We start from the raw sequence: 27,464 nt of genomic DNA, 5'->3' as shown, positions 1-27,464 counted from the left end.
GCAATTGCAAGGGTCATTCCTGAGATCCCTATAACAAAAGACAAATCAACAAGAGAAGAGGATAACAAATTTAACAAAAGTTTTATGTGACACAGAGCCTTCAGAAATGAAGACCCAAAGACTGAGGGAAAACTGTATTTTTATACTCAGTCTGATGAAAGAAGTGGATAGTCGTCCAGAAACATGACTGGACAGATAGGGTTATAATCTGATGGTAATAAACTTGGGGGGTATCTCAGGAAGGCCTCATGTTCAGACTCTCTCCTGTGTCTCTATATGATATTCCTCCTTACCCAGTATGTGGTTGGATGCCTGTCACATGAGGGTCTTCAGGGAAGAAGGTCAAGAGAGTGACCTTTTCAGATCTTATGCATTGCTATGGGGGAGAGGAATTTAGTTTCTGTGATCTTCTTTGGAGGAGAAAGAGAGACAAAGAAAGGAGGGCTGGAGAAGGTTGGAGAGAGTGACCCCTAGGATGCCCTAGTTTGGGTAGTGTTTTCTGAGTCCCAGTACCATTATCCCTGATTCCCTTTTCAGCTGTTGCCTTTGCTGTCTGTTAAGTCAAAACTTGTCGTTTCTAGTTCTTCAGTTTCTGATCACTCCTTCACTCGCTACAGTCTGACTTTCATCTCCATTTTTGGATTGAAATATGGTTAACGCGTACCTGCTAACAGCAAAATCCAGTATAATATTTAACAATATTGGCCAAATTTTCCTCTTAAAGCTCCTTTCTTGGTTTCTACCTCATTTTTCTTCCCTGATCTTTCTTTTATCTTTTTGGTTGGTTAGTTGGTTGTTTTTTGTAGTATTGAGGGTTGAGCTCAAGGTCTCATATGCCCCGCAAGAGTTTTACCACTGAGCTATATTCCCAGCCCTCTTCTGTTATTTTTTAAAGTTGTTGATGGACACAATACCATTATTTTATTTATTCATTTTTATGTGGTTCTGAGAATTGAACCCAGTACCTCACACAAGCACTCTGCCACTGATCCACAACCCCAGCCCCTGTTTTTTTTTTTTTTTTAATGTTTTGTTTGACTTTTCTTCTGCTTACTCTTAGGGTTTAATCCTCTTTTTATGACTCTAAAATATGTCTTGGATTGTTAATGACTTTAGATGTTGGTTATATTCTACTGAGTCTAAATTTACATCCATAAGTTTTATCTAGTCTCTAAGCCTATATTTCTAATTGTCTAGATGCTTGCATGTACTTTAAAATTCAGTATTTCTTCTCCCTTTATCCCCTCATGATTGAACTTGTTTCTCCTCTCTTCTTTATTTTGATTAATGCTAGTTGTATCCCCAGGTATATCTAAGCTGTATTCCTCAGTCTTCCTTGATTTTTCCCCCCTCTTTTATTCCCTTCACCCGATCAGTCACAATTATGTTAATTATATTATCATTTTTCCAATTAATGTCTGTTTTTACTTCCCTTACTTTTGTTGGAACCCTTATACTTTCTTTCTTTCTTTTTTTTTTTTTTTTTTGGTACCAGGGATTGAACCCAGGGGCACTTAACCACTGAAACACACTCCCAGCCCTTTTTTGTATTTTATTTAGAGACAGGGTCTTGCTGAGTTACTTAGCATCTCACTAGTTTCTGAGGCTGGCTTTGAACTCCTGATCTTCCTGCCTCAGCGTCCCAAGCCGCAGGGATTACAGGTGTGTGCCACCATGCCCAGCACCTCATACTTTCTTGTCTGAGAAATTGTGATGATTTCTTTCTTTCTTTCTTTCTTTTTAAAAAGAGAGAGAGAGAGAGAGAGAGAGAGAGAGAGAGAGAATTTTAATATTTATTTTTTTTTAGTTTTCGGCAGACACAACATCTTTGTTTGTATGTGGTGCTGAGGCTCGAACCTGGGCCGCATGCATGCCAGGCGAGCGCGCTACCACTTGAGCCACATCCCCAGCCCTTTTGTATATTTCTTTATTGGCTCCGTGTTATAATTAGATAAAATTTGGACTTCTCAAAATCTTCGTGGGGCATTTCTTACCTGCTTTTTTACATTTGGTGACTTGCCACAATTCACTCTCCCCAGTAGCCTCACTGTATTACTCGTTGTCTTGTACATAGACTGTGCTTTTTACTTCTTTGTGCTTTCCCTCTTTTGACAATGCCCATTAGCTCTTTATTCCTGGCAAATTGCTAGTAATCATTCAGGATTTGAAAATGGGGGTATAGCATAGTGGCTGAGCTTTTAGAATCAACCTACTAACTGTGTGAATTTGGAAGTTTTGTAGTCTTGTTATTTATTATTTTTCATCTACAAATGAGTCTGATTGTACATTCCTTCACAGGACTGTTATAACAACTAATTTTTAAAATAATATACAGTGCTTAGAACAGCTCTTGCCACAGAGTAATCACTTCACAAATATTACCTGTTATTCACTTAAACATCACTGTCTCTTTGAAGTAGAATAAAACTAAAAATAATTGACTCCATCAAAGCATCTTGCCATGGGGATGGCAAATAGGTTTTTTTCACACATGCCAATTTTATCCAATGGCTCTTTGGAACACTGGGTTGAAAGTATATTTTGAGTCTGTGTCTAGGATCAGCTGGTAAGAGTAATTAGTCATAGTTGTCAAAGGAGACAGGACAGAAATGGATGTTTTGTATTTGTAATTCCTAACACAACTCACTCCCCAGTTTGTGGTTGATATCAGGTAGGTTATCTATTTTTCCAAGGCTCATGGGAGATAATGCTGCATAAATAAAGGGGACGGTAAATAATGGCATGCAAAACATTTGTACATACCTGAAAACTCAAGAGCTTTTCAGTAAGACACTCATGAGTTGTAAGCAGAAGATTAATATACCACTGATTTTTAGGATCATTTACAATGTGAAAGAATTAGAAAATAAAAACTACAGTGATTGTCTACTGTATTTCCTTAATTCTAAAAAGCATTTAGTCACATATTACCATTTTTTAATATATATTGAGCACGTTATCTCTGTTTCTCACTATAAAACAGGGAGAATAGTACTTGGGATATATAGGGTTGTTATGAAGATTAAATAGCACTTTTGGGAAGATTATAAGGTACTTCAGTCAGCACTGCTATATAATAAGCACTAGTATGTTAGCTATTGTCATTATTACTATTACTGTATAATCATTATATACATTTAATTCGGTTCTCTTTTTAAACTTGAAATTAATAGATTTATTGACAATAGATGGCATCTTAGAATAGTGAGATTATAGATCAGGTGAGAGATTATGAGAGTCTGGGATAGTGTGGTAGTTGTAAACATAGAAGAGGTAAGTCGGAGATTGCAAAATGAATTGAGTTGATGATGAGTTGAATATAGTGAAATAAGAAAGAGGAAGATTCTAAGACAACACTCAGATCTTAAACCTGAATGAATAGGAAGTGCAATTGGCTTAGGAAGGAATGTTGCTTGCTATATTTAAAGTACTTAGAACAGTGCCTTACATGCAGAAAGCATTATCTATGTTAACAGTAGAATGGTTTAAGCTGGTTATATGCTTAAGGTTAATATTAGGTAATTTAATAAAGTACCAAAATATGAATAAATCTCACATATAATTTATTAGTAGAGAATTCACATGTTCAAGAAAAATAATGTATTTTAAATGTTTTTCAGTATAAATCAGCGAGGAAGAGTTCAAGTGGCAATGAAAATGATGAGGTGAGGAAAAGAGGGTAATATACTTATTTGAAATGTTTACTTTTCATATTTAGTCGGCTCAATTAGAGTTTAATGTAATCCATCTTTCAGTGTCTTTGTTATTAGTTTAATGCATGGATTTTCTCCAATACTAAAATCTTCAGAGCATCATTATATAATTATTAGTTTAATTGTGTAATGTCTGTATGTCCCTTAGAAAACAGTTTCTAATAGTTTTGAATTTTATTATCATTTGTCTTGAACTCTATAATCCATGAATTTTGATTTTGTTACCTGTTCCCATCTTTTATCTTTCTAAATCAGCATTGTAGTGAATTGAAATTTTTTTAGGAACTCTTTCTACAAACTGTGTTCACTATTTAGAATTTTAAGTTGGATTTTTCAGTTTATACATTGCCACAAAATTTTCTAATGCAGCAGCCTAACAATGTTGAAATATTACATTCTTATTACCATAAATATCTAAGTTTTGTGTAGTTTTTGGTTGGAGAAATTGGTAGTTAGTTTGATGTTGGTTACTTGGCAGGGCTTCTGAAAACACCTTTATTTTAGCAAATAAAATCACACAGGGCAGCTGAGCATGGTGGCAGCAACTGTAATCCCAGTGACTCAGGAGGCTGGGGCAGGAGAATCACAACTTCAAATCCAGCCTCAGCAATTAGCGAGGGCCTTAAGCAACTTAGTGAGACTCTGTCTCAAAAACAACAACAACATACACACACACACACACACACACACACGGCAAAATAATAGAGCTAGACGATTTATTTTTTCCTAGACCAAATACCAATGCCTCTCCATGTCCTTTCCAGTAGAATTTACTGAGATGAATAAAAGATAGTAATGCCAAAAGCTATATATCTGCCCCCTTTCTTTCCATTACAGTAGTTCTGCAAGATCACAGTGTGTCCCTTAAATATTATTGTTCCCCAGATCATAGATCTATATGTTCTCTAGAGTACTTTTATCAGCTCTCAAAGTTTCTTGGGTTTGTCTCTAGTTCCCACTTCTCCCCTGAGCCTCCTGCCCTTGTAATCTTATTTATTTATTTATTTATTTAGTGGTACTGGGGAGTGAACCTAGGGACACACTATCACCAAGCTACATGGTACCCAGCCCTTTTTATTATTCAATTTTTTAAAATATTTGAGACAGGGTCTTGTTAAGTTGTTGAGGCTGTCCTTGAACTTGCAATCCTCCTGCCTCAGCTTCCTGAATTGCTGTGATTATGTTACAGGGGTGGGGCCTTCCAGTAAACGGAGGCAGCATGAAAGACTGCCACTTCATACCCCAGTTCTTTTTATCAAGTCAGAAAGATTTCAGACATGTCACTCAGAGTAGCAGAAATTAGTTTATTAAAAGGGATGGGAAAGGTGACACTCTCAAGGGAAAGAGTAGGTCCTCTTGGAGAGGAACAGCATGGCTCTCCTCCACTCTAGTTTTATTGGGGATCCTGAGAAGTTTCCAGAGAATTCCACCAAGATCAACTTCTTGATTTTTGACTGACAACAGAGTGACATCAGACTTTCAAGTCTCCACTGCCATGACAACTCTAGGTCACTTTGGCCTGGACTGAATGGTTCTAATTAAGATTCTTAAACATAAATTCTTACAGATTTTATGGTAAGGAAGAATTATCCTTATCTCCTTGAATTCTGGGATCCGATCTGTGTAAGAATTACAAAAGTCTCCCTCTTCAGGGTAACTTACACTCTGGCCTGCATTTCTTCTGCAGATAACAGGTTGTTTTCTGAAGAATGTAGCATATCCTATGGGCTTAAGCCAGGCAGTACTGCAGGTAAATTGCTTCTTGGAAAAGAAAGCATGTTTATAGAATTATTCTCTTTACCTAGTGTTCCCACCAATCATGTCTGTCTGTCTCCTATCAATTACAGGTATGTGCCACATGCCCATGGTTCAGGTCCTTATAATCTTATATCCATCATACTTAGGACTCAGCATGGTTTTATTTTTATTTTTGTTTTTCATCTTTGCTTCATATCACAGTTTTTCAGTGGTGCATTTTTCAACCTTGGCTACACATCGAAATCACCTGGTGAGCGTTAAAAAATACCTATGCCTGGGTCTCACCCCAAGATACTTGGATTTAATTGACCCGTAGTAAAATGTGGAGTAGCCTGGACAATGATGTGTTTAAAGTTTCCCATGTGAGTTTAATGGGTAGCTAAGGTTGAGATCTACTGAGTGAGTGCAATCCACTATTTACCCAGCAGTTAAAGCAGAAATTAAAAGACTATGGCCCAGGGCCTAATGTGGTCCTCCATTTTCCTATGACTGCTTTTGCATTATAATTGCAGACTTGAACTGTTGCTATAGGCATCATATGGTCCACAGAACTTAAAATATTTACTCCCTAATCTTTTACAGAAAACATTTTCTGGACCCTGAGCTAGAGGTTCAGTTTAGCCACTCTTCCTCTCTCCTCATACCCATTTTTGTCCTATCTGCCTTAGTATTTGTCACCAAGACCTACTGTTTTGTTCATTTATTTATTTTTTGGAACTGAAATATTTTGTATACATTTTCTCCACCTTCCTTTTCACTGTTGCTGCCCTGGCACAGCCCTCATCACTTCTTTCTTGCATTACTGCAGTAGCTTCCTTGCTCTTCTTCCATTCTCCAGTCTATTTTCCTCACTGCAACCAGAATGATTGTTTCAAAGACCACAAATACAAGTGGGCCATTCCCTTGCTAAGAAATATTCAACTTTGCCGGGGCAGTGGCGCATGCCTGTAATCCTAACGGCTCAGGAGGCTAAGGCAGGAGGATCACAAGTTCGAAGCCAGCCTCAGCAACTTAGTGAGGCCCTAAGCAATTCAGTGACACTCTGTCTCTAAATGAAATACTAAAATGGGATGGGGATGTGACTTAGTGGTTAAGCCTTCTTTCATCCCTGCTCTTCCCCAAAGTCCTTTTATCTGTGCCTCATAATATCCCATGCATAGAGTTAAGCATGTTGTATTATCTGCACACATAAATCTATTTTCCCTCTACATTGAGAGATTCTTAAAAGATAATATTTTACTAAATTTCATTACTCCTGTAACTGGGTGCACTGGTGCATGCCTGTAATCCTAGAGGCTCTGGAGGCTGAGGCAGGAGGACCATAGCTTCAAGGTCAGCCTCAGCAACTTACCAAGACCCACAGCAAATTAGTAAGACCCTGTCTCAAAATTAAAAAATAAAAATAAAAAGGGCCAGGGATGTGGTTTATTGGTAAAGTGGCCCTGGATTCAGTCCTCAGTACCAAAAGGAAAAAAAAAAAAATCAATACTCCCAGTGTCTTCCAGTGTCTGACATAGTAGCTAATCATAATCATTTGTTGAATGAGTAAATGTTCAATGTGTTGTGCACATTACAGGTTGAATGTCAAGATTTTGTATGTGGTTGGCAGTAGAATAGTTATTCAAAAATTGTGGACCATTTCATGATTTATTCAATTAAGTATTTCTAAGCATATATTGATTCACATAATTTGGTGTGATGGAACTTTTGCATGTCATCATTTACATGTCTCAAATTGTAACATATCATTACTCTTGTGTGTAGATAGTACTTCTCAAACTTTAAAATAATTAATGAATTACTTGGGAGTTTTATGTAGATTCTGATTTGATATTGGTTGGGTCCTCAGATTCTGCATTTCCAACAAACTCTCAGAGAATGCCTATGCTGTTGGTTCACAGAGCACATTTTGAGTTGCAAGATGTTAGATGGTATGATCTAGACTCTTCCTTTAGCAGTTGATCAAAACAATTTTCAGGTTTCCTTTTATATGTTTAAATCATTGTTTTATATTTTAATTTCATCTTTCATCTTTTTATTTTTATATTTTAGCAAGACAGTGATAATGCTAATATGTCACCACAATCTCCAGTATCATCTGAGGTACAAGTTCTGTTTTTATATGTTTTAAATGTTTGTATGTGTTTTTTATATGTTTTCTGTGTTTTACATGGGGTTCTTCCTTGCCTCTTTCTCTTTAATTTCATCTTTTTCTTTTTTTTTCATGAAGTAAAGTATTCACCTCTATTTTAAAATCTATGATAGGTCAGTATGTACAAATTTCTAGTCTATAATATATTTTAAAAATAAATATTCATGCTAAATATCACTTATCTGTGATTTTCTGTGGAAAATATCTGTAGATCATAGAAAATAAGGCACTTCTATGAAATGTGTGCTTTCTGATTCATCCATATTTTAATAACTTTAAAATTTTACTTTGAAAAAGGCACTACAGCATTGTGCAATGGCCATTGGTTTTCTTTGTAACCAACTGGTCTGAAAGCAATGCAAGAGAAACTTCCTTTTTCCACGAGAAACATCCCTGAGGTGGGTTGTTCCTATCGACAAAAGGTTACACATTTCCTTAAGGGGCAGGGGATCCCAAGGAGAGCCCATCTATGAAAAACACAGTTTGTAAAATCTCAACTAAATATTCTGGAGGTTTGAATGATCGATTCTTCTAAATTAGTTTGACTTCATGCTTTACCACAGATTTAAAATTAAAACATTCTAAACAGTATCTCTTCTATTCAGATTACCTTAGTGTTCTAAAGTGTATTGGCAGTATTAAATAGAAAAATATGCATTCATTTGGTGAATTCAGGATATTATCTAAATGTTTGGATGGTCCAAATTAACTGAATAAGTATTTGATTCTATGTAAGTGGCATTACTTTTGTAGAGAGCCAGGATTCTCTATTGTTTTGGATGATTTGCATTATAAAACTTTTATATAGACTTGTTGGGCGTGAGTTTTATAAACACAATTCTAAATTATTTGTATGGAAGGTAAAATGGTTTATATGTGTTTAGAAAATACTTTAAATTAGGATATTCTAGAATTAATCTTGGTCACATACTTTTGTAAATCTTTTAATTTATAAGGAGTAAGTGATTAGTCCTTGTTGCCTAGCTGCTTTATGATTTTAAGGTCGGTGCTCACAGGGGAGATTATTAGTGCCAATTTTCTCAGATAAGTTATATTGCTTTTATAATATATTTTTGCTGCATTTGGATAAGTGATTTTTTTTGCAAGGTATTCATAACAATTTAACCAAAAAATGAAGACAAATAGTAAGTATGGATGGATAGAGTGATAAGCATGTGTTTTTGTAGATCAACTAACATTCAACTTGAATTGCATATCATGTTAATTGACAGAAGATTCAAATAATCTACAGAATTCCAGTTGTTTCAATTTTATGTGAAAAGAAAATGGCGGGCTAGGCCCAGTGGCAAATACCCGTAATACCAGTGATTCAAGAAGCTGAAGCAGGAGAACCACAGGTTCAAGGCCACCCTCAGCAATTTAGCAAGGCTCTTTCTCAAAATAAAAAAATAAAAGGGCTGAAGATGTGGCTCAGTGGTAGACTGCCCATGGGTTCAATCCTCAGTAGAGGAGGAGGGTAGGGGAAGAAGAAGAAAAAAGAAGGAAGGAAATGGTAAAACTAATTAGTGTAGTGTTTTAGCAAAGTGTTACTAATATGTTTGAACCCAAAATTAGTCCCATGACTAGGTGTCATCTTCATCATTTTACAGCTGAAGAGATAGATAATTTTCCCAAAAAGCATGCCCAATAAATGGCAGAATAGTGATTAGAGCCTAGGCCCTGCCTACTTCCCAGAGTCGTACAAATTAAATAAGTTGCCACTAATAATGTAATAAGATTACATTATTTTATTCCTTCTTAATTTACAAAGTACTTTCATGTATTTGCTGTAAGGAAAAAAGGAATAAAGGAAATAAAGAGATGAGAGGTGGCTCAACAGTAATACAGGTTTGTTTGGGATAAATCCGCAGAGGGTGGCCCAGTGGAGGCTGTGACCCCTCTTCTACTTACAGCCTGGGGTAGATATAGGGGAAGGGGTGAAGGGATTAGGCTGTTGCTAGGGGTTGGCCATGGAAGGGTAGGGAAGGGTCCTTATGGTGGACACCTCCATTCTTTGAGATGGTCACTGTTCCTTGTCAGACCAGGTGTTTTCAGGATTTCAGCTAACAATTTTCTTTTGTATGATGACGGAGTGTTTGTGGTTTCTTTTCATAATGATGGAGTATGTCTGGAGTTTAAGGTCAGGCCAAGTCACAGTGACTGTGAGGTGACTCTTGTTCTAAGATGGAGTATGTTTCAAAATGGTGTTGCCTATGTCAAGTTCTACCTAACAGTTACCTTATTTATTCTTCATAGAAATTTCATTTGAAAGATAAAAAATCAATCACAGAAAAATTAAGTGTGTTTAAGACAGAGCCTGAGCTTTCTGACTCAAAGTTCAGATTTGTTTAATATAACACATATATTTTCCCAGCATACCACAGTATATAGAAGCACTTTGAAATAATGCATTCAAATAGAGCAGATAATAATTTATCATCCTCAATCATTCTGCAGCTCCTGTTAATGTAAATATGAAGATTGGTCCCAGGGACTGAGGAGGAGGATCACAAGTTCGAGACCAGCCTCCACAGCTTAGCAAGATCCTGTCCCAAAACAAAAAATAAAATCAGTAGAATAAAAGAAAGGGACTAGGGGGTGAGAGAAGGGGAGGAAGGAGGAAAGTGCAGGGGAGAGATAGTGGCCAAATTATATTTTATATTGTATGCATGTATGAATATGTAACAACAAATCCCACCATTGTGCGTAACTATAATGCACCAGTAAAAAATGTGGAATAAGGTGCTGGAGATATAGCTCAGTTGGTAGAGTGCTTTCCTTGCCTGCACAAAGCTCTGGGTTTGATCCCCAATACAAAAAAAAAAAAGTAAAATAAAATAAAAGGGCTAAGGATGCAGCTCAGTGGCATAGGGCCCCTGGGTTCTCTCCCCAGTACCACAAAAACAAACAAACAAACAAAAAACACATAGATACTGAGTTGGTAAATTCACATATCTCTTCATTGAAGCATACTTCACTATTTTGGAGACTTTAATCTGGTTCCTTTTTTCAAAAAATAATATCTATTTATATACTTTGGTTAATAATTTCTTTTTCCTCATACTGTGAGACAGTATTTAAAGGCATATGTAGGCAGGTCAGCTAGCAAGTATTTATTGACCTTTTAAAAGTAAAATGTATCAGCTTAAATTGAAATGCAAGTTGCCTTTCTCTTTTCCACTTGTCATGGAAAAAATATGTAATTCTTCAAATTGGAACGGATATGAATAAGCATCTTGATTATTTGAAATAAAAGGGTTTATTTGTTTTCTGTTTTTAGGAATATGACAGAACTGATGGCTTTTCACATGGTCCCTTTGGCTTAAAGCCTAGATCAGGTAAATATATATTCTTTAAATCAAATTAATTAATTTTGTTTCAAGTTGTAATATCCCAGTTTTGTAATATCCATGTAATATCCATTTGTAATATCCATAGTTTTAATTACACCATAGATTCTTTCCCCTCTCCTAAAAGTGATTTTCTCTTAAACTTGTCTTTCCAATTCCCATTCTCATTTCTTTCTTCCTCTTTACCTTCAAGCTCCTGAAACCTCAGCTCTTTGGCTTAGATATACTGCAGTCTTATTTCTACTGTGCTGTGACTGCTGTTAGAATGACCCCTCTGCCAGCAGACCAAACACTGTTTGAAATTATAACACTCCATTATATTATAGTTTTTTAAAAAGGGATCTTTTCACATTTGGCAAACCCAAAAGAAAATGGATCCATGTTACTTGGCAAGGTATTGAATTATAGTTTTTATTCCTGAATAACTATATTGACCTTCAAAAATAATTTCCTTTTTTTCTTTAAAGATAAAGGTTGACATATGTTCAGTACTCATATTTAACCTGGATCATAAGTTTCTAATAACATGTTTAAGTAAGAACTTGTGTCGGTGATAGAAATCATACTTTTGTTCTCTGTTACTTTCAGTTATATAGGTGGTATTCAAAGATACACTTGGAAAATATTTTGAATGTATTAATAAGTCATAGTGATTTATGTAATTTTGTACTGATTCTTTTTGTCATGCTTCTTTCTCCATCAGTGGTTGTTCCTTTAATTAGCTTTGAAATAAGTTGGTAAATTTCTGTTTTTATAAAGCTTTTAGCCGCTCATCTCGCCAGGAATATGGGGCTGCAGATCCAGGATTCACAATGAGAAGAAAGATGGAACACTTAAGGGAAGAACGAGAGCAAATAAGACAACTTCGCAATGTAAGTCAGATTGACCTTTAAGACTTGCTTTAGGGCTGGGATGTAGCTCAGTGTCAAAGCGTCTGCCTTGCACTTGCAAAGCCCTGGGTTTGACCCCCAGTTTCAAAAAAGACAAAAAAAAAAAAGACTTGCTTTATAGAAATGGGTTTAACTTAGAAAAATTAGTGAGGTATATGGGTTTATTTTCAATGTTCTTGAAAATTTTTTGATTAAATAACAATTAGTAATATAAATATTTAATATATGCTTAGGTAAAATATCTGATCTGTATCCATTTCTTTATAGAATCTTGAATCCAGGTTAAAAGTTATTTTGCCTGATGACATTGGAGCTGCACTGATGGATGGGGTTGTCCTTTGCCATTTAGCCAATCATATAAGGCCACGCTCTGTAGCTAGTATTCATGTACCATCACCAGCAGTGGTAAGTTTTGTCTATAGTTCTCCAAAGGAATGTTAGAAATACCGAGGTGCCACAAGAAATCAAACACCAGTGCTCAAAAGTGGGTGGACAAGGCATTTACTCCTACCAGAAGGGCATGCTACCAGAACCTGTCTAGTATACACACCTGGGCAGGCAGTTTTTATCCTTAATGCAGTGCTGCCCTTTGCTTTTGATTGGAAGAGCTGGGGGTTCTAATCTACATGATTAGCTAATTTTAAAATTGGGGTGGGAAAAGGGAAGGGCTAAAATTAATATGGCTACAATTGGATCCAATTAAGGCTAAATACTATATTCTAAAAATGGACCACTGGGCTTTCTATTTATCACAGGAAAATATAGCTTCCTATAACGGTCTTTAAATAATAGACTGTACCTCAGTAAATTAAAATTTCAGTTTTGGTTAAGTTCTGTATAAAAATGCTTGAAAATAAATCTTTCTTCCCCCAACCTTACTTTACAGCCCAAGCTGAGCATGGCAAAATGTCGAAGAAATGTAGAAAATTTTCTTGATGCTTGTAAAAAGTTGGGTGTCTCACAGGTAATTATTTATCCAACAGAATGATTATTTAAATATTAATTTGTTGCATGCAAATTAGAGTCTTCAAAATAGCATTTAATAATGTTTTCAAAATATGAACATTGATACTGTCTCTTGGTGTTAATCCCCGCCCCCCAACCCAGAGGCTTGGCTCTGGGGGTTCCGTGGGCTGGATTTGGTTGCCCACCTATATTGCAATTAAGAGAAAAATGATATAAAAAATGAATTCATTTGTATTTTCATATAAACTGGGATCACAGCTAATTTGCCTTCCCTGAACACATAGAAGTTTAGTATTGAATAGGAAAAAAGAACAAAAGCAGGGAGCTCAGAGATATGCATATACACCATACTGTGTGGAGTTACAAATCTGTTTTTTAAGGTTCTTTTGGCATCCTTGTGCCAGGAGCTAGGGCTTTGGGGGCAGTTTCTGTTTAGCTTCCGTTATCAGCATGAGGTGATTGCCTCTGGGCGGTTGAGATGGAGAAATAGCTTAACCAGGTTATCATGACAATAGCTGACTCAGCTATTGTTATAAGTTTTCCAGTTTGAAAGGAGCAGCTGTTACTGTACCTTCTTTTTACTATGTTGCTGTAGATAATTGCAGAAGTTGTGTAATAAATGTTTTCAAAACAATTTATAAAACAGCTGTCTTATGGAAAAGTTAACTAACCATGCGTAGTAGCCATATTACAGTTTGGTTGTAATGGCAATGCTACTATCATTTTTTTTTTTCCTGCTGGGGAACATTTAGATTCCTCTATTAATCAATGGATAGACCTCTGACTGGAAGATTGGCATTAGTGTAACAGCATTTTAAGCTTTATTTAAAATGATATTGAAAATGTTAGTACCTAGTATGATAATATCTGCAAGGGCAAACTTTGAAATTTGTGGAAATTAGCTTGTGTTTCACATAATAATTACAGTGTTATAAAATTAATGATTAAATTTTTATCCGAATTTAAGGTTCTATTGTTCCATGCTCACCCAAAGACTAGGGAGACCAAAATTAGTGGAAGGAAACGGGTTTATTCAAAGTCAGCCCCGAAGAAGACAGAGAGGATTTCTTCTTCCTTCCCCCTTGAAATCTCTATCTCAGAGGGCTCAAGGGCATGAAGAGTTTTTTTTTTTTTTTTTTGAGAGAGAATTTTTTAATATTTATTTTTTAGTTTTTGGTGGACACATCTTTATTTTACTTTTATGTGGTGCTGAGGATCGAACCCAGAACCCCGTACATGCCAGGGCTACCACTTGAGCCACATCCCCAGCCCACCTGAAGAGTTTTTATGGGGGAAAAGGAGGCCACATGAGATAATGGGCAGGTTCTTTCTTTCCTGGGCTCCTGTTTTCCTCCTCATTGAAAGGAATCCTGGCTTCAACCTGCCATTTTCCTTTCAGACAGCTGCATTGCCTTTCTGCAAGTCAATTCCTAGAAGCTGAGGAGAGAAGGAACATTTCAGAGGCCTCTTTCAGGAGTTTAGACTATCATATAAAAGTTTGTATAGCTCAGGGGTTGAACGCTTGCCTCACATGTGTGAGGCACTGGGTTTGATTCTCAGCACCACATAAAAAAATAAATAAATAAGTAAAACAAAGATATTGTGTCCATCTACAACTTAAAAAAAAAAAGATGGCTCCCTAAAAGATTAGGGAGGGAAGGTGAAAGCAATTCTGTGAAATACATCTTTCCAGAGTGTTGGTCTGTTACAAAAGCAGTATTATAAATATATATTGGAAATTAAGGTTGGAAATTGGAAATTAGACCCTAATTTACAAAAATGTTTAATAAAAATGTTGCATTTAAAACAAAAAGTTTTACAAACCCAACCTTAACATGACTGACTGGTGAGGGAAATCACACTGTAAACAGAACACAATTGTGCTTGTTAGGTCTTTTGAACAGTGTCATCATAATCTAGTCTTCAGATTCCATTTTAGCCTCTTTCTTCAAGGGAGCAAATGTAGTGTATATGTAATGCAGGAATTATTATTACCTTTTTTCTATGCTTAACATGTGATGTTTTAAATATTTATTTATTTATTTATTTTTGTGTGTGTATGATGTGGTGCTGGGGATTGAACCCAGGGCCTTGTGCATGTGAGGCAAGCACTGTACTAACTGAGCTATACCCAGGCCCTTAAATTTTTAATTCTTAAAGATCTTGGTTAATTCTTTTTTGTGCCCTTACTCTTAATGAGAAAATAGAAAACTTAGGACAGTTTTTTTTCCAGCTATTATTACATTACATTTATTTTCTTATTTTGCATTTTCATTTTAAGAATTTTTGTTTCCATGAACACATAAGTGGTAATATACAATCTTTTTCACTTAATTCTTTTTGTTCTAGGATATTTTCTAGTTTTTAACATCCTTATTGTGATATAATAGGTGTAAAATAAAGGACATGTAAATAAGGTATATGATTTTATCCATTTTGGGGATATGTGGTGCTGGGATGTTGAACCCAAGGCCTCACACATGCTGGGCAAGCACTCTATCATCCTCAGCCATAATAAATGTTGATATATACATATACCATGAAATCATCATCACCATCAAAGTAATGAACATATCCATTATCCTCAAAAGTTTCCTCCTCTCCCTCTGCAAACCTTCCTTCTCTAGGCAACCACTAATTGGCTTTATAACATAATAGATTAGTTTGCATTTTTCTAGAGTTTTTATATTAATGCACTAATACAATGTGTTGATTTTTTTTTCTTTTACTTGGCATGATTATTTTAAGACATGTCAGTATTGTTGCATATTTAAATAGGCCATTCTGTTTTGTTTCTGAGTAGAATTTCACAATTTGTTGATCCATTGGCCTGTTGGTAGATATTGGGATTGTTTCCAGTTTTAGGGGTTATAAAAATAAAGCTGCTGTGTACAGTTGTGTATAAGTCTTTGTGTGGATATTTGTATTCTTTAATTTTTAGTAAATACCTGGCAGTGGAATACCTGCAGCCTTTAGTAAGTAGGTGCTTAACATTTTAAGAAAAGTACAAAATTCTCTTCTAAACCAGTTGTACCATTTCACAGTATTATCGGCAGTATATGAAATTTCATTTTCTCCGTATCCTCACCACTTCTGTATGACTGACCTTTTTAAGTTTTTAGTCATTGTAAATAGGTATTTTTTGGCCTCCCAATACAATTTTAATTTGCACTTCCCTGAAGACTAACAGTATTGATCATCTTTTCAAGTACTTAGTTGCCATTTGTGTATCTTCTTTTTGGAAGTGTATTTTCTAACCTTTTATCTATTATTATTACTTACTATAACTTGCCTTTTAATATAGATTTTTAAAATATTTTATGTATTTTTCTCTCTTTTTTTTTTAACTGGGGGTCGAACCCAGGGCTTTGTGAATGCAAGGCAGGTGCTTTGCCACTGAGCTACATCCCAGCCCAATAATTATCTATTTTTAAAATTGGGTTGTTCTTCATAAATTATGGACCAAGTTCTTTATAAGACCTGTGACTCACAGATACTGTATCCTAGTTTTTGGATTGTCTGTGTCTTTCAAAGAGCAGACATTTTAAAGTTTTGAAGTACAGTTTGTCTTTTTTTTTTTTCTTCTTTTTTTAGTGGATTATCTTTTTTTCTCAAACCTAAGAAATCTTTGCATAACCCACAGTCACAAAGATTTCCTCCTGTTTACTTCTAGAAGTTTTATAATCTTAGGTTTTACATTTTATGTCTATGATCAATTTTGAGTTAATTCTTGCATATTGTCAAAGCTAAAGCTCTTTTTTCAGCCTGGGATTGGGCTCATGTATTGATTGTTCTTTTAACATCTTTCCTGAAATATAATTAACATACATAGCATTCATTGATTTAAAACATACAATTAAATGGTTTTTAGTATAGTCACAGAATTGGGCAACATTCATAATAATCTAAGTGTAGAATATTTTTGTTACCCTAGAGAGAAACCCCTTACAATGCATTGACTGTCCCTTCCTGTTCTGTCTCCGTGTATTTGCTTATTCTGAACATTACATATAATGAAATCATACATTATGGAGCCTTTTGTGTCTGACTTTTTTCACTTAGTATAATGTTTTCAGGGTTTCTGTGTTGTGGCATAAAACAGTACTTCATTTCTTATTAATGCTGAGTAGTATTCCATTGTATGCATATACCACATTTTGTTTGTCCATTTGTCAGTTGGTGGACATTTGGGTTGTTACCACTCATCATTTATTATAAATAATGCTGCTGTGAACATCTAAGAACAAGTTTTCATTTGAACACTTATTTTCAGTTCTCCTGGTTATAAACCTAGGAGTGGAATTACTAGGTCAAGGTAACTATGTTCGTCTTTTTGAAGAACTGCCAAGATGTTTTCCAAAGTGGCTGCACCATTTTACATACCCACCAGCAATGAGTTAGGGTTCTCATTTCTCTTCATCCTCACCAACAATGGTTACTGTCTACCTTTTTATCCTAGCTATTGTAGCAGGTACAAAGTAATAGCTCATTATATTTTCAATTTGCATTTTTCTAATAGTAAATGATGTTGAACATCTTTTCATATGCTTATTGATAATTTGTGCATGTTCTTTAAAGAAATTTGTATTCAAAACCTGCATCCATTTATTAATTGGATTATTTATCTTATAGTTATTGAGTCATGGGTATTCTTTATATATTCCAAATACAAATCACTTATGAGGTACAGGATTTGCATTTATTTTCTCCTATGCTGTGGGTTGTCTTTTCACTTTCTTAATGTTATCATTTGCAGCACAAAGTTTTTTTATTTGTTGAGATACAGTTTATTCATTTTTCTTCTGTTTCTTGTGATTTTGATAGTATAGCTAAGAAGACATTACTTAATTCAAGGTCATGAAGATTTACATCTATATTTTCTTCTAAAAGTTTTATAGTTTTGTGCTTAACATTTAGGTTTCTAATCCTTTTTTAGTACAGTTTTGTGCATGGTGTGAGGTAGTGTTCCAAATTCATTCTTTTACATGCAGATGTTTATTTTCCTAGTACCATTTGTTGATAAGACTCTTCTTCCTCTCATTGAATTGTCTTGGTACCCTTGTCAGAAGTTAGTTGACCATAAGTGTAAGGACTCTCAATTGTTTATTTCCTATCGACATTCTTTTTTTTTTTTTTTTTTTTTTTTTTTTGGTACCAGGGATTTAACCCAGAGGCACTTAACTACTGAGCCACATCCCCAGCCCTTTTTTATATTTTATTTAGAGATAGGGGATTGCTAGGTTGCTTAGTCCCTCAGTAAGTTGCTGAGGCTGACTTTGAACTTGTGATCCTCCTGCCTCAGCCTCTTGGGCCACTGGGATTACAAGTATGCACCACTTTGTTCTTGATTGTAAGCATTTAATCTCTCATCTTTTAGTATGATATCAACTGTGGTTTTTTTGTAGATGCCCTTTCATGAGTTTGAGGAGTTTCCCTGCATTCAGTTTTTCCTGCAAAATTTGTTTAAAAATCTATTCTTTCTCCATTCATCTTCCTTTGCCTCTGTATCAAAAACCATTTGTCCATTTATCTGTGAGTCTGTTTCTGGATTCTTTATTTTGTTCCATTGATATTTTTTTTCCCCTATATGTACATTGGTAAAACAACATCTTGCTTACTACACATTTTAAAATCAAATAGTATTAGCACTCTAACTTTCTTCTTCCTTTTTATAGCTATTTTGGCTATTCTTGGTCTTTTGTATTTCCATATAAATCTAGAATATTTTGCCCTTCTACACAAAAATTTTAAAAAAAATTAGATTATTATAGAAGTTGTGTTTAACATATAGAACAACATAGGTGGAATGATAACAATATTGAGTCTTTCCATACACCAAGTATATCCTTACTAAGGTATTCTTTAATTCCCTCAACAATGTTTTGTAGTTTTTACTGTATAGATCTTGTGTATTTGTCCTGAAGTATTTTATACTTTCGTATTTTACATGCTATTGTATGTGATTGTTCAGTTGTAATTTAATATCTCACTCTTTGTTTCTAATATATAGAAATATAATCAGTCTTTATATATTAATCTATATCTTACAATCTTGCTAAATGTACCTATCCGTTTTAGTAGCTTTTTGTAGATTTCACAGAATTTTGTATATGGTTGTTCATATTTTCTGTGAATAGAAACAGCTTTTCTTCTTTCTTTCTGATCTGAATGTCTTTTCTTGTTTTATCTTGTCTTGTCTGATTACCCTGGCCAGATATCCTAGCACAATGTTGAATACAAATGGCAAACATGGACATCCTTGTCTTCTGATTTTTTTAGGACAATTTCAGTCTTTCACCCTTAAGTACGATGTTAGCTGTGAGATTTTCACAGATGATCTGTATGAGGTTTAGGGAGTACTCTTACATTCCTAGTTTCCTAAAGTTCTTACCAAATGGATCTTGGATTTCATCAAATGCTTTTTTATTTTATTTTATCTTTTATTTTTAAATAAGTGACAGAGGAATGCATTAAAATTCATATTACACATAAAGAGCACAATTTTTCATACCTCTGGTTATATATAAAGCATGTTTACACCAATTTGTGTCTTCATACATGTACTTTGGATAATGATGTCCATCACATTCCACCAGCATTGCTAACTCCCTACCCCGTCCCTGAATAAATGAACTCATCAAATGCTTTTTCTTCATCAACTGATGTGAGCATGTTATTTTCATTTTAGTTTGTTACTATTATAAATCACATTCATTGATTTTCAAATGTTAGTTCAACCCTGCATTCTTAGATTAAACCCCACTTGATCGTGGTGGGTTTTTTTCTTGATGTTGTTATTGCTTTTTTATATTATTGGATCAGTTTGTTAAAATTTTATTAGATTTTTGCTTGTATGTTTATAGGGATACTGGTTTTTAGTTTTCTTTTAATGTCTTTATTGATATTAAGGTAGTGCCAACTTCCTGGAGTATGTATTCCTTTCCTCTTGATTTTTCTTAAACATTTGGGCAGAATTGATATCATTTCTTTCATCTAATGAAATTTATGAATAGTCTATCTAGGCCAGGGATTTTCTTTGTGGAACTTTTTTTTTTTTTTTTTTTTTTTGTGGTGCTGGGGATTGAACCCAGGGCCTTATGCACGCAAGGCAAGCACTCTACCAACTGAGCTATACTCCCGGCCCCTGTGGAAATGTTTTATACTACAGTTTAAATTTCTTTAACAGATAGAGATATATTCTGGTTATCTATTCTTGTATGAGTTTCAGTATATTTTATCTTTCAGAGAATTTATCCATTTCTTCTAATTTGTCAAATTTATCTTATAACATTGTTTATAGTATCTCCTTACTATCATTGTATTTGTAGAATAACTTGTGATGTCACTTCTGTTATTACTGATATTGCTAAGTCTCTTTTTCCTGATTGGCCTAAATAAAGGCTTATGAATTTTTAAAATTCTTCTCAATGAACTACATTTTGGTTTCATTGATTTTTTTTTTTCTTTCTAGCATTTTTCTCTCATCTTCATTGTTTCCTTCTTTCTATTTGGCATTGATTTAATTTGCTCTTTTTCTAGTTCCTAAGGTAGGTACTAAAGTCCCTAATTTGAAACATTTCTCCTTTCCTCATTATACTCTTCAGTGGTGATTTGAATAAGTATGTAAAATACCATGAGAACACTAAATGGAGCAATAAAAATGGAGATGATAAGATAGTTTTTAGGGAACTCTTTTATTTATTTTGTTTGTTTTGAAGTACAGGGGATTGAATCCAGGGGCATGTTACTACCACTGAGCTCCACCTCCAATGCTTTTTATTTTTTATTCTGAGATAGGGTCTTGCTACAATGCTGAAGCTGGCCTTGAACTTGCAATTCTCCTGCCTCAGCCTTCCAAGTCTCTGAGATTACAGGCACGTACCTCTGTGCACAGGATAGTTTTTGAGAACTCTTTAAAGATATCATCAGTGGTATTTTATGAATATATTAAGGGAGTAAGGAAGACAAGGAAAGCTATTATGATTCCTATGTTTATATTGGTAGAAATTGAATAGTTTTTTACTGACCAAGATATAAAATACAGAAGGATAAACTAATTTAGTAGAAGTAGTTCTGTTGTGGACATATTGATTTTTATATGTTTATTGGACACATGTTTGGCTGTTTAGTTGGCATTTGCTTGATAGAGAGATTTGGGGAGGAAATGAAGATTTGGAAGTCATTATGAGGGATAATTAAAACTAAGAGAATAAATGAAAATACAAGGAATGGATACAGTGTAAAAAGAGAAGAGAGTGACAACAGAATCCTTGGAAGCATTTAGGATATTAGAATAGGATCGATGAAAGCTAATGAAAGCTATTGCACAATTTGCTGTCAGAAAAGTTGAAGAAATAAAAAGAATGAGGTCATACAACATAAAAAAGAGGTAAGGTTTCAAGAAAGGCATTAATTAAAGGCTCAAAATGATATAGCAGTCAAGTAGGCATGTGCAACATTTAACATTTAAGAAGACATTGCTGATTTTTTTTTTTACTAGAGTAATTTTAGTGGGTAGATTCTTTAGAGGCAGCTGTAAAATAGCAGTAGTTGAGTAGTGAATGGGAAATGCAGCAGTGGTGACCTCTTCCTTTGCAGATATTTTCTGTGTAGAGAAAGAGGTTTAGTTGTAAAGTGATAGCATTTCAGAGAAGGCCAGCCTCTATAATCCTTTACTTAGTGTAAGTTAAGAACCAAAACACATTAGATTACAATATTTACTAGAGAAAACAGAATTGTGCATTTTTTACTTGAAGTTTTACAGAAAGTATACTTTAAAAATCTGATTCTGAGGTTGAGGATGTAACTCAGTGGTAGAGCCTTTGGCAACATATGTGAGGCCCCGGGTTCCATCCCCAGCACTGCACACACACACACACACACACACACACACAAGAAAAAACAATCCGATTCCAACTTAAGTTTAACCACACACAAAATATTGAATGTTCAAATATCTTTTTTTTCTTTTCCAGGAAAGACTCTGTTTGCCTCATCATATTTTGGAAGAACGAGGTCTTGTGAAAGTTGGTGTCACGGTTCAGGCCCTCCTTGAATTACCTACGACCAAGGCATCTCAACTTTCTATGGCTTGATAACATTTTAAAAATTATAAGTGTGTAGTTTCATTTATTTGAAGCAATTTCAGATATCTTAAATTCATGAATAAAAATGTCCAGTCAAAAATCATTTGCCTTAGGTCAAGCCTTAGGGTTTTTACAAAAATTACATTAAAACATCAAATTGAAACTGAATTGCCCAAGCTTCTTTTGGGGGAAAACTGGATTAATTTAATAAGAGTTTTTGATGAATTCAAATTTTCTTTTTACTATCAGTTAATAACCTTGGTTATTTTTCAAAATGCAGATTGATACTCAATTTAAAATATGTATCCAATTTAATAATCACATTAGGTTTAATTTTTTTACATCATAACATACTAGTAAACATCTGGAAAATGGTAATCTTTTTTTAGCCATTTAAAACAATTCTATATTTGAGTTATTTAATACACTTCTAGTTTATACACAACTTCTTTCATCTTTGTTCTTAGTTTTCTAGAAAAAAATGAGTAGGAAAAAACCAAACTCTGGCATTCTATTAAATTCTTTTAGTATTATAGGTTGGTGCCAAACTATTTTCAGTTGTACTGTAGATTGTTTACATGTGAAGTGCCTGTGTAATTGATGAATCTTATATAGTCTTAAGCATTTTTGCAATTTCTTTTTTGTATCAATAGAGTCAACAGAACTTTAAACTATTTTAGTAGGTTTTGTAAGGTCAATACTATGTGAGGATTTAAATGTGCCTCACATCGTGACATCATGGTTTTTTAGTTAGTCCATTACAGTTTTCCTTAAATTGGTTATTTCATGTTGTAAAAAAGCAAAACAAAACAAAAACAAAAAATGTTAATATGCTTAATTTATGCTATTTAATTTTGCAAAACTTAATCATTTTTAAAGTGTATTATTTGAAGAGTATTTTATTTCTGTATTGAAAATGTTACACAAAGCAGTAAGATTTTTGAGAACTAGTGAAGTACTAATTATGAAGGACATTTTGATAAAACTGCCAAAGTTTGGATTTGTATCTTGATTTTCAGGAACATTACATCAGTGCTACCTTTAGCTATATTCAGAGAGCAGCAATTGAGGAATAAGTTTTTATTCAAAATCTGACCATTTGTGGATCTTGTACACCGATGCTCCTCAATTAACTTGATGTTGAGTTAAACATAGACTGTTCCAAAAATATTTTCATGAGATACTATGTCACACAAAGTTCTTGTTTGACTTAGAGATGGATAAATTTATGTTGGTAGTAGTGCAGGAATTTTTCAAAAACATTACTGTAATGAATAACTCATTTTCCTATAAAAGAACCTTAATTACTTTTGTAGTAGCCAAGCATCATATCTTAAGTATGTGATCATTTGCACTTGTTACCTCTTAATATGGATGCAACTTATTAAAAATGTTGGCCTGGGTATTTCAAAGGGTATATATAAAAGGTAAAAACTAGTGTGCCAAATGGTATAGTAAGGGTTGACTTAGGAACAACTCTACTATTTTTGATCAGTTGGCATGAAGCCATATAATTAAATTTTGGCTTTAGAATACAGATATTCTTTACACTCCCCAAGGGTCAAATTGGAGCTTTTGAAGAATTAAAGCTTCTTATGACTGTAAGGTATAAGAATTAAATTATTAGTAATTTATTACTTTAAATATTTGAGCTAATTTTTCCTTTTCAGTTGTGTCTTTTAAAAAACACACAAAAAAACAAACCTCATTGACATGATCTCCCTAGTGAAAACTTGGAATATACAAGAAATGGCCAGTATGTACCTTAGTTGATAAGTTTCTAATTTAGAAGTTTGACAGCGTTACAAATTAAGTAACCACTAAAAACTGCAACAATCATTCATACTTCTTTTATAGTTATCATGCTATCGATTTCCTCTTATTATTAATCTAGTGTTAGTTACTTTACAAGTATTTTCCTATTTCATATCATTAAAATAGTAGTGAAATCTTAGGCCATTCCCTTATTGCATTTCCCTTGTCAGTTAATTATTCCTTTAAAGAGAAAATACACCAGAACCTCATTGTAGCATCCTTTTTGCAAATCCAAATTCCACTTAAGATGGGTCCAGTGGAGGTCCATACCATGACATTTCATTTAGTGTTGTGTCAGAGGGCAACACCATCTCTGAAGCAATTTCACAAGTCCCTGAGGACAACAGTATACCAAGGTTCTGATGTATTTCTTTTAGTAGTTTTTATGTGTAAAATTTATCCTAAATGTTTTTATTGTTATTATATATTTACTTCATCAGTTATTGAATTAAGAATGATTATCTTTATTTGAATGGATTTGTGATTTCATGAGGGTTGACTAATCAGACTAAAATTTTTATTGGACCCTTAAAAATTCAATAGATAGCTCTTTCTGTTAAATTTTATGACTATGGCACAAGAAAGAAGTGATGGTGGATATGTTACAATTGAAATAAGGAGTAAAAATGCATTGCCATTTGTTTAATAATTATCTTTATAGAATGCTAGTTTAATGACTTTTATAACTGAATTTTTTGAAGAATTCAGAAAAGTTTGTATTGCTCACAGATCTATCATAATGGATTTTCTGATGCATTTAAAAGTAAATGGAACACTAAATGTATATTACCGATGCAAACTGTGGATAAAGTTGAATGAAAAAAATTTAGCGTGGGGTTTATTTTCTCATTATCAATTCTCTACCCATCACATCATCCTTTTTTTTTTTTAATCAAAAGAGCCAGTGTTTATTCCCAAGTGTAGAAACAGACTTTGTAAGAATTCCATCAGACTTTGAGAGGATATTCAAAGTGGATTGTTTCAGTTGGGTGCAATAGCGCACATCTGTAATTTGGAGGATGAGGCAGGATGATCTTGAGCCCACAAATTCGAGGACATCCTGGGCAAAATAGGTATACCCCATATCAAAATAACATAAATTGTTTTAAGAGTCCAAATTCCCTTTACATCATTTCTATTTTCAGAAGATAAAAGTTTCTTCAAAAGCAATAATTTTCTAGGATGTTTTCACAAAGTAATGTTATCTTTATATAAGATACTCTTGCCGGGTGCGGTGGTGCATGCCTGTAATCCCAGGATTACGAGTTAAAAGCCAGCCTCAGCAAAAGTGAGGTTACAACTCAGTGAGACCCTGTCTCTAAATAAAATACGAAATAGGGCTGGGGATGTGGCTCATTGGTTGAGTGCTCCTGAGTTCAATCCCCAGTACCACCGCCCCCCCAAAAGATAAACTCTATAAAACAAATTTAAGCAACAATTCTATAAAATTAAAGAATAGGTCAAACATTGTGATTTTTTTTTAATCACAGAGCGCTAGTCATACGACTGAATTGCTTATAAGCTCCTGTGATAAGAAGTATAATCTTCCACTTTCAGGTAGTTCTAATTTTTAAAAAATTCACATATCTTAAAATAACTATTATTTGTTTGTAATTATGATTGATTCCAGAAGTAAAAAGTCATTCAAGTAAATGTTATTAAAGATAATATTGCACCTTAAACTCTCAGAGTTAAAGAAAAACTAAAGTGAGTAAATACTTAGCAGAAGATGTTTGAAAACTATTCTATCAAAAATTTTGATTCACCTTTAGCTAAGCTTGTTTTCTGCTTCAGTAAATCTACAGTTCTGATATTCTATATGAAATGGTCCTAGAATCCTCAGGCATCTATCCCAATGTCCAGACCACTCCAAAGGACTGATGCATTGTTGCAGATTACATTAATTTAGAAGTATCCAGATATCTTCTGGAATTGGTGAACTGAAAATAGCAAAAGCTATATGTTTCTTAAGGTATTTTCTACTCCTGTGTTATAAAACATGAAAACATTCCTATGCTCATGAATTTTCACAGGTGTGTGTGTGTGTTTAACATTAAGTCTCTGTTTTAGCAAAATAAAGTCTTGTTGTATTAGAAAATAAGTTTAGAATGACTATCTCTGACATAAGTAATTTTGAGAATTTTAGCATAATTTATGAAACATAAGCTATGAGAAATAGGTCATCAGAATTCTGACATAAGCATTTTAGGATAGAAAACTACTAACTGAACAATTTGAAAGTTAATAAAATGAAAAGAGAAAATGCTTTAAAATGTGATTATTTTTAAATTTAAGTTTTTATATAATATTTTCTTGGTTTCTCAAATGAATTATTTTGATTACTCCACCTTATAACGTTAGGGAAAAATTATTTTTACTCTATTCCATTGAGATGTATCAATTATCTACTAAAAGAGGTGAGAAATTTATTGGTTTTGTACTTATGTAAATAAATAGAAATAATTTTTTCAATAGCAATTTGAATTTTCTAAATCTTTATTCAGACAGATCTAAGTCATTTCTAAGGCAAATAAATACAAAATAATATTGTATAATTTATGAACTAGTAATGAAAATTATGCTTTAGGACAGTGATGCTTAAACTTTAGTGTGTGTGTGTGTGTGTGTGTGTATGTATGGATCACCTGGAGATCTTGTTAATCAAATACAGATTGATTCAACAGGTCAAGAATGGGACTATCCATAGTAATAAGGCCTCATAGATTTTCTAATGTGATAGTAATATCAATCTACTATACAATAGTAGTTTGGTATTTTGACTAATGCTTTTAGAATCTTTACAACAGACAGTTAACATTTTTAATAGATCTGTATTAAGGACTTTATGGGAAAAGGTAGACTTTATGTTGAGATCAGTACTGTTTCATTTTGTTTTTAAAACGTGCATGCGCGTGCATGTGTGTGTGTGTGTGTGTGATTCTAGGCATGAAACCCAGGTACTAGAACTTGCTACACAAGCACTCTACCCCTGAGCTGAAACACCAGACCCTAAAAACAATTTAAACATACATGGCCATAGAATTTTCAGGGTAAAGGAAGTTAGTTGCCTGAATAATATGTAATTATAAAATGATCATATATATATCTAGACAAGTTAATGTCATGTTACATTAACAATATTAAAGCATAACAGTTCCCTCTTTTGTCATACTTGGAAAACTACGTTCATTTCTCATGAGCTTTTCTTTAATATTTATTCTTTTAGATGTAGTTGGACACAATACCTTTATTCTATTTATTTTTATGTGGTGCTGTGGATTGAACCCAGGGCCTCACACATGCTAGTCAAGCGCTCTATCACTGAGCCACAACCCCAGCCTCTCTCATGATCTTAATGTCAGTCATTCCATTCTCTTGCTAGACAGCACATCTACCTTAATTTTAATTTGAAAGCAACATTATCTATTCAGGTTACTTTGTATATGAAGATGACATACAAGTATACAAATGTATATATTTAATTTTAAATATTTGTGATCTATTATCAGAGCTTAAATTTTGATATAGATTATATTCTATCCCTTGTAAAACAAATGAGAAAGAGTATTTTTTTGTAAAATAATTTTTCTGATTTAAAACACTTGGAATCATTTTATTTAATTGAATAGCCTTACAAAGGTACTTGATAAATTGCTAGTTAAAAAACAAATTAAAATTCAAGCCAGTATGAAATACCAAGAGCAGCCAAATGTCTTTCTTGGCAAGATACTACT

The 27,464-nt window shown here is 33.9% G+C and overlaps 1 protein-coding gene and 1 non-coding gene across 7 annotated transcripts in view; both read left to right on the top strand.

The window, feature by feature from the left end:
* Lrch2 (leucine rich repeats and calponin homology domain containing 2) overlaps positions 1 to 26,089 on the top strand; it is a 99,241-nt gene extending 73,152 nt beyond the window's left edge. For 2 of the 6 annotated variants that reach the window (XM_046420885.2, XM_046420883.2), the window contains 8 exons: positions 3,621 to 3,665; positions 5,401 to 5,463; positions 7,524 to 7,574; positions 10,904 to 10,961; positions 11,733 to 11,845; positions 12,131 to 12,268; positions 12,750 to 12,827; positions 21,805 to 26,089. In XM_046420885.2, coding sequence (XP_046276841.1) covers positions 3,621 to 3,665; positions 5,401 to 5,463; positions 7,524 to 7,574; positions 10,904 to 10,961; positions 11,733 to 11,845; positions 12,131 to 12,268; positions 12,750 to 12,827; positions 21,805 to 21,924 — 666 coding nt within the window. In that variant the 3' untranslated portion in view covers positions 21,925 to 26,089. The remainder of the gene's footprint in view (positions 1 to 3,620; positions 3,666 to 5,400; positions 5,464 to 7,523; positions 7,575 to 10,903; positions 10,962 to 11,732; positions 11,846 to 12,130; positions 12,269 to 12,749; positions 12,828 to 21,804) is intronic. The other 4 variants (XM_058571663.1, XM_046420884.2, XM_046420887.2 and 1 more) reach the window with 2 other exon arrangements.
* Positions 7,927 to 8,054, top strand: LOC124076810 (small nucleolar RNA SNORA35). The gene has a single exon (XR_006846476.1). It is a non-coding gene; the product is annotated as a small nucleolar RNA SNORA35 (small nucleolar RNA).
* Positions 26,090 to 27,464: the final 1,375 nt, after the last annotated feature.

The sequence above is a fragment of the Marmota monax genome, unplaced genomic scaffold (assembly GCF_021218885.2).
Source record: "Marmota monax isolate L192 unplaced genomic scaffold, Marmota_monax_Labrador192_F-V1.1 WCK01_AAM20220418_F8-fsc00050, whole genome shotgun sequence".
Lineage (NCBI taxonomy): Eukaryota > Metazoa > Chordata > Mammalia > Rodentia > Sciuridae > Marmota > Marmota monax.
The sequence above is the reverse complement of the archived record's forward strand: the minus strand, read 5'-3'. Positions and strand labels throughout refer to the sequence as shown.